The 7,724-nt window shown below is 43.6% G+C and overlaps 1 protein-coding gene across 1 annotated transcript; it reads right to left on the reverse strand.

Annotated features, from left to right (window-relative positions):
- Nucleotides 1-1,601: 1,601 nt before the first annotated feature.
- Nucleotides 1,602-2,630, reverse strand: LOC100012002 (beta-1,3-galactosyltransferase 2-like). Its single transcript, XM_001366142.3, has one exon. The coding sequence runs from the start codon at nucleotides 2,628-2,630 to the stop codon at nucleotides 1,602-1,604; it is 1,029 nt and encodes a 342-aa protein (XP_001366179.1).
- Between the last annotated feature and the right edge of the window lie 5,094 nt (nucleotides 2,631-7,724).

A 7,724-nucleotide genomic window follows, 5' to 3' on the forward strand; every position in this document is an offset into this window, starting at 1 on the left:
GCCTCTTGGTCACAGAGTATCCCTCAATCGGGAGATACCTTATCCCACCCGCAGGAGCGCTCTGGCTGTGCCCCGCTTCTGGCCTACAGCCCTGTGTCTCCCCTAGCTCCCTCACTGCCTGCTGCACCCCCTCACAATAGTACCCCGAGTGACCTACTATGCCAAGCAGGACCTCCTCTTCCTTAAGGAGGGGGCCTCTGTGCAGCCTTGGGCGAGGAGTGCTGCTTCTATGTTAACCACTCAGGGATTATTAGGGACTCCCTGAGCAAGCTACGAGAAGGTCTAGAAGCCCTGATGGAAGGAGAGGGAAACTGCCGGCCCCTGGTACACGACCTTTTCTCCCTAGTCACGTTCCTTATAGGATCCCTCATAATCTTAACCCTACTTTTGACATTTGGCCCCTGTATCTTTAACCGCCTTGTTCGGTTCATAAAAGACCGACTAGATGCCATCCAGGTGCTGGCCGTTCGACAACAGTACCGACCCCTAGCTGAGAGCCACGAGCTGCCCCAGTGGGTGGGCCTTCCCGCTGCCCCCTAAAAGAAAAAGGAGTTGGGAATGAAGGAGGCCGGAAAATGGCCAAATCCTAGCAGGAAGGCCTAATGAGCTGGTCAGCCTTGAGAAACTTGTCAGAACCATAAATATGCCAAACCGCCAGCTGCAGTAGGTACCAGATAAAGGCCAGGAAGACCCCAATAAATATGTCAAGCAACAGGCCAGGAAGACCCCAACAATATAGAGTTGTCAAAGTTCCCAGAATAGTAGGAAGCAGATAAGAGCCATACATGCAGGCAAAATTCCAAGGATAAGGGGCTGGAAAACCGGGCTTACAGAAAAATATTTAAAGCCCAGCCTGTCAGAAGCAACTCGGAACTCTGATGATAGAGGTTCCCACTGATGCGCATACCAGTTCAATAAATGGCCTTTCTCTGCCAGTTTGCATTGTTCGTGGACTTCCATGGTGGTGGGTGAAATCCCGGACCTTAACAAAATGTTACCTCAGACATTTCCTAGCTGTGTGTCCCTGGGCAAGTCACTTAACCCCCCTTGCCTGGTCCTTACTGTTCTGCCTTGGAACCAATACTTTGCATCAATTCTAAGATAGGAGGTAAAGATTTGTTTGGTTTTTAAATCATTGTGTATATTTTTTCCTGGTTCTGCTTACTGGGAACTACATCAGTTTAATGTCTCCTTAACCTCTGATTTCTTCATATTTTTTGTTTGCTACAGCAGAGTAAAATTCTGGTACATTCATGCATTACAATTTATTGTTATTCATCTAATGCCCAGTGGACTTACGCGTCGGCTATGGGGGGTGGGGGGGAGGAAAAGAAAATGATCTATGTCTTTAACGAATAATGCTTGGAAATGATCAAATAAAATATATTTTAAAAAAATAAAAAGAAAACTCTGTAAATGAAAAAAAAAACAATTTATTGTTATTCCCTAGGCCACAGCTACCTACCCTATGGAGTGAAGAACTGGCACAGGAACCCACACTACCCCTCACCTCACCCTGCCTCACCTGGCTGGATAGACACTCCTGGGCTCTATTATTGCCTCTGTCCAGGAAGGGAAAGGCTGGACCACAGTGTTGGACCCTACACGGTGGGGCAGGCAGCATTGGATGTCAGGAAGTCTGGCCAAATCTTTAGTAACTCTTGGTGCTGGAACTGGTGGACCAGGACAAGTCGTTGGAAAGCACAATGGTTGTACTTCCTCCTGAACATTAGGAAGGTATTAGGGGGAGCAGGTGTAGGCTTCACTCCAAGCAGTCTCAAACACAACCCTACAAACACATCCTCCAGGTAAATGGCCTTGACATGCTGAGCTGTGGTCAAGATCCGGAGGGCCAGGGACCCAGACAGAACATAGCCAGGGCCCACACAATAGTCAGGATACTTGCTCTGGGAATACAGCTCTGGGGGCATGTACCACTTTGTATGCAGTCTCCGCACAGGATTTGTGTTTCTGTTAATGTGTCCTGTGATAAAGTCAGGCGGTGAAGGTCCATTGGGCCACAGCACCTGATGGAGCAGAAATCTGGGGTTTAGGAAGACATCACTATCCACCTTGAGCACATACTTAGCACTGGGACAGTGCTGGGCCATCCACTCCAACCCCATGAGGACCTTGAGAGTCAAGTTGCGGTATGTGTCCAGGAAGCCCACCTGGAGGAGGTCTCCATGCTCCCTGTCCTCCTCTTCCAGGAGGGCCTGAAGTTCCTTGTCAAAGAGAGGTGGAGGCAGGCCAAGAACAAAGAGTCGGCGGACAACCACACTGGGCACCAAAGTCTCATTACCCCATGTTTGCCGGATGGCCTGGCGCACCCCCACATCCTGGGGTCGAGTCATCACCAGCATGAGCAGGAATGGCGCCCCTCTGGGACCTTCACACTTGTCAGGATGGTTGATCAGGAAGGGGTAGGAATAAGGGTACCTTAGGTCAAAGGGATGTGGTGTTTGAATTTTCCACTCAAATTTTCTTGAAGAGATCCTTGGAGATGGAAGGCTCAAATAGGCTGGAGTTGTCCAAGAAGCTAGCAGCTGACTCAGAAACGATACCAACAATCCCAAAAAGGCTGTGCTCAGCACAGCCCAGAGCACCATATTCCATTTCCTCAGCTTCATGACATCAAGTTAGTTCTGGGCATGGAGGAAAGAGAGGTCAGATCAGTGCTGAGAACAGAGTTACCCACAGATCTTGTCCCATGCCTAGGTTTCTCTCCTTCCATCGGCGAGCTTTTTCCTGGTATAAGGGAATGAGAATTTGTATATCTGGGAGCCCTGGGAGAAACAAAGGCAAGGGAATAAGGAAGGAGGCTCTTCATCCACCCACTCCAATTTGTGCCAGGCCAGTTTGACAAAGTGGCATAGAAGCAACAAAGGAACCAAAGCTGAGAGGGCAAGTCAGAGGGGTTGTAGAGAAGGCATGAAGCAGGGAGAAGAGCCTTAAATTGGAACTCGGGAACCCTGGGTTCTAGGCTAAGCTCTTACACTGACTTACCATGGACAAATTAATCCTTTTGAGGTTTCAGGTTTCCTTCTCTCGGAATGGAAAAGTTCAGCTGAAGGTTTTTAAGTCCCTTCTGTCTCTGAAGGTCTATACTTTCTGAAAGAGAACAAAGAGCTGGAGGGGCCCCAGAGTGCCAGTTCTTGGACTATCACTCCTGGTTGTGCAAAGAGCTATTAAGCAGGGAACGGCAGGAGCTGCCCTGTCACCTGCCTGGGGATAGAAGTGTGGAGATAGGAATTATTGGTGGAATTTGCCCAAGTTTTCTGGAAGCAATTCTGCTTGAATCTGCCTCAAGGCTCCTCCCCCCACTCCATTTCCATCCCACTTTCCTTGTACTGGCTCCAGATAAACAATCTTGCCCTTGGGAGAAATGGAATATGGACATAGAGTTCTGGTTATGTCCTGCTGAGGCTTCACACCTGGCCTCAATGACCCTCACAAGGAGCCATACTATGGGGGTTATTGCTCTGAAAAAGCTACAGACTGGATATGATCCCTACTACATATCTCTGACCCCCAGCTCTAACCAAAGCCCTAAAGTCTTTTCTTTTTTTTTTTTTTTGCTTGAGAGTAAATGACTTGCAAACAAAAGAAATATAATTATTGCTGTTCATTCGTGTCCAACCCTTCTTGATTCGTGGACTGTAGCATGTTAATACAGCCCATCAGGTTTTCATGGCAAAGATAATGGAATGGTTTGCCATTTCCTTTTCCAGTGGATTAAAGCAAACAGAGGTTAAGAGACTTTCCCAGGATCACATAGCTAGTAAATGCCTGAGGCTAGATTTGAACCCAGATCTTCCTGACTCTGGGTCCAGTCTATTCACTGAGCCATCTAACTGCAGAGACAAAATAGATGTCCCTAAATTAAATTAAATTCTTTCCTTGAGAAGCCCAGAGTTTCTGGACTGGAGATGAACTCCCAGTTCATCAGCCTAGATTTCCTCCCTTGTGTCTCCCCCCCCTTCAGTCACCAAAAGTATTCACCAGGCAGGTCTTAGGGTGCAAGTGAAAGCAGGAGGACAACTCAGAGGGGACTTGAGACCCAGGCTGAAGCAGGTAAGGTTAGAGGGAAGACTGTGGAGGTGGAAAGGAAAGAACACTGATCTGCCCCGCCAAGCTCTCAGCCCAGGTACTCTGGCTTTGAGGCAAAGCTGTCCTTGGTGAGGTGTAGGAAGTACTTGCCTAAGGAAAAGATGGTACCTCAGTAACTGTATCAGGGCAAACTTGAGGAAAGAGGAAGTGGGATGAGGGAAGCAGAATCTAATCATAATAAAAATAATGCAACTGCTTCTTACCTTCAGGTTTGCAAATGTGATTTTTAGATTTTCTCCATCTTGCTTAGTCTAGCACCCAGGAATGTACACACCCACACCACACTGACATGTGCTAGCAAGTGACAAATCAGAAGCAACTGGCTGTCCCCTGGGCTGTCCTAAGCTATTGGCACATGTGAGATGCAGAAAGTGACATAGAGAGCTGCCTTTGGAGTTCTCACCACTACCTGTGGGGAAGGCTGAGTGCCAGTTCGATCCTGGAACTTGAGCCTAGAGGAGCTCCCTCAGACATATTCCTTGAGACGGTCACATAATGAGTGATAAGACAGACTCCCTTTTCCCTTGGTTCTCAGGAGAGGCCCCCTTGGCAAAGCCTTGAACTCCTGCCTGGCTCAGCCTGAGCCAGAACAGTTTAAATTAACTCCTTCTCTCTCTCTCTCTCTCTCCATTTCTTCCTCTTATTGTAATTAAATCACCATAAAATTCCATTCTGACTTGAGTCCTTCATTTGGGATTTAAGAAATTAAAATCCCTTGCAAGCAATAATTCTTACATTCAGTCTCAACCCTAAATTTGCCCTTTACACTAATTCCTTTTAATGAATTTTCTCCATCTAATGACAACTGAGGCTCATAGAGTTAAGTGACTTGCTCATGAGCACACAGCTAGTACGGTGTAATAGATATAAGACTCAAATCTATAAATTACCTGAATCCAAGTCCAGCCAGCACTCCATCCACTCCACCACATCATCTCTTTTTTGCACCCATGGTTGCCTCTTGGGCAATTTCAAACCAATTCTCTGCTCCACAGTGTATTCTTTTTGGCCTCTAAAGATGCTTCTAACCCATCAAATCTCCAGAAACACTTGAATTGTGTTAAATTAAAATTCTTCAAGTTATTATTTTCCATAAAGTTTATTAATAATCAATTGAAATAAAAAAGGTAGATGAGCATAGTTTTAAAGTCTTTTTCTTACTCTAAGTCTGATCACATGCAGCTCCTCCTGCAGGATCCTCCATCAGTCTCTCCTGCCTGCTCAGGGAAGTAGTGGCCCTGGTGGGCTCCACTAACACCCTTTCATTTATGTTCATGGACACAGCTCTGGCATGTGAAAAATGGAATGAACTGGGTTGGCAATCCGGGAGGGGATGAAATTCTCTCTATGCAAATCTCCCTGTGATCCTTTGGGAGACTAGTTTCCCCAATGGATCATTTAAACATGACTATCTTATACCTCTAAGGATCTTCTAGCTAAAAGTATATACAGTGTTGCACTTTCTAAGAGGAAGCTACAACAATTAAAGATAAAAGGGAAATAGAAAAAGAAGAAAACAAAAATGATTGCTATATGCATTGGCAAAATGCCAATTAGGGAGCAGTCTAAGTTTTCATTCAGAATAAGTATATTCAACCCCCTTCAGTTCAGTTAATTATATCCCAACGTTCATTCTGTATCTTCTGATGCAGTGAGCAGCTTCTGCTTGCATCTTTAAGGCACCTTCTCCAAAAAAGATATACTTTCTTGATTTGGGGTATTGGCAAGTTTTTTTTTCCTAAAATTTCTCCAAAAGATTTTAAATCTTGGATTTTAGGATAATTACACAATCCCCCCCTGAGGAGGGTATTAACCAACACCAGAATCACCCCAGAATACATGGTTGAGCAATGAGGTATATGAAGCAATTGTCAAAAGAAAAACAACCCCCCAAAAAGAAATCCCAAATAAAAGAGCAAAAATTAAATTCTGGATAAAATAATAATAATAATAATTTTAAAAATAAAATAGAATAAAAATCTTATGTGTATAAAATTCCAAGTAAAAAAACATAAACCTGTAACAGGTCCTTGAACCACTAGGAAGATCCAATTAAAGTGATTTATGTCCCACAAGCCTATAAGACAATTGCAGCAATGTAGAACTTTACCCAGCAGCAGCCAAGACTACAGAAAATTGCCAAACTATAAGAGAGAAGAGACTAAGTTTCAGCAGCAAATGGGAAAAATCATTCCCTGGTCTGATTTTATCTTCACTGTCAGGGATAGGGGAGCCAGAATAGCAGCCAAAGTGGGATGCTTGATAGAAGTGTGGCACAGGGAAGACCTGCATCTGACATATGTCAAATAGATGCAACCTCAAACCCCAAACAAGTTCAAATACCCTGTCTTCGTGCAGAATCTCATCAATCCCACCAGGAATGGTTGGTCTCCTTGACCTTTGTGCTCCTTGGCACTGTGCAGGTTAACTTTGTGCTTCCTTGGCACTGTGCAGTGGCTCTTTTTTGTTCTCTTCTCCTGGAATCAGACATAGTTATTAAGCAAAGTTCCATAACGTTTATCAATTCATGCCAGGTTTCCATAGTCTAAAGCTTTTGGGTATACATAGTTATTAGGATTAATAGATACTGTAAATATATCCTTCAAGTAAAAAAAAAACATTAATATTGATTCCATATACTTCAAGTACTACAAAGGATAGGGGGGGAAATCAAATATCCTATTGGAAATATAAAGAAAAAATAATTTTAAAAATCATAATTTCATAGTTCACATTCCATATGACAATGTGTTAGCCAAGCAGAGGCACAACACAAAAGTTTCTCAATCAAAAATGAGATCTATTTCCCTTTTAACTTGGCCATGATCCACAGTGTGAGTGTACATGATTTTTTTCACCAGGTAAAAGCCTTTTAAAAAGCAGTAGTACAACAACTAATGCAGCTTCTAAGAAGCATCAAAAATCCCCAAAATTATAAGAGCTCATTTTAGGACAACTGAAAACAAATCCACTATCATTAGGATTCACATAAGTCTCTATAGCTACTTACTGTGTGTCATTTAAAAGTTTTTGAAGTTCATGGATATTTGTCACAAGTTCTACAGATCTAGCCAATTTTTTCAACCTTGGTGGAGATATTTTTAACAAAGTCTATTACTGCATTCATTCCAAAATTTGGCAAGAGAGTCCAGAAAAAACATAAACCTCTGTACTACTGATGAAAACCTTTTTGGTCTAAAATGTCACCAAGAATCTAGATCATTCTGGTGAAAAGGTAGAATAAGCTGAAGAGTTACACATATAATAAACCCATTTTGAAGCTATTAGATTTCACAGGAAAAACCATTCCCAACTCCCAGATGAGATTATGACCCACTTCAGAGTAACTAAGCCACTTGGGCACCTCCCTTCTTCTGGTATGAGACTGTAACAGCGTAACAGACCTGTCTCCTATATGTCCCCCATTTCACATGAAGCCAAGGACTAAAAAGTGAAAAGCACTTAAGATGTCTCATCCATTACATTTTCAATAAATTCAGAGATGGAAAAATACAACAGTGCCATTGCACTACACTTTAACCACAAATTGATTCTTACCTCTTGTTATAAACAATTCAGAGGCAGGCAAATAATCAGTCAGAGGTAGAGATGCT

The sequence above is a fragment of the Monodelphis domestica genome, chromosome 3 (assembly GCF_027887165.1).
Source record: "Monodelphis domestica isolate mMonDom1 chromosome 3, mMonDom1.pri, whole genome shotgun sequence".
Taxonomy (NCBI): domain Eukaryota; kingdom Metazoa; phylum Chordata; class Mammalia; order Didelphimorphia; family Didelphidae; genus Monodelphis; species Monodelphis domestica.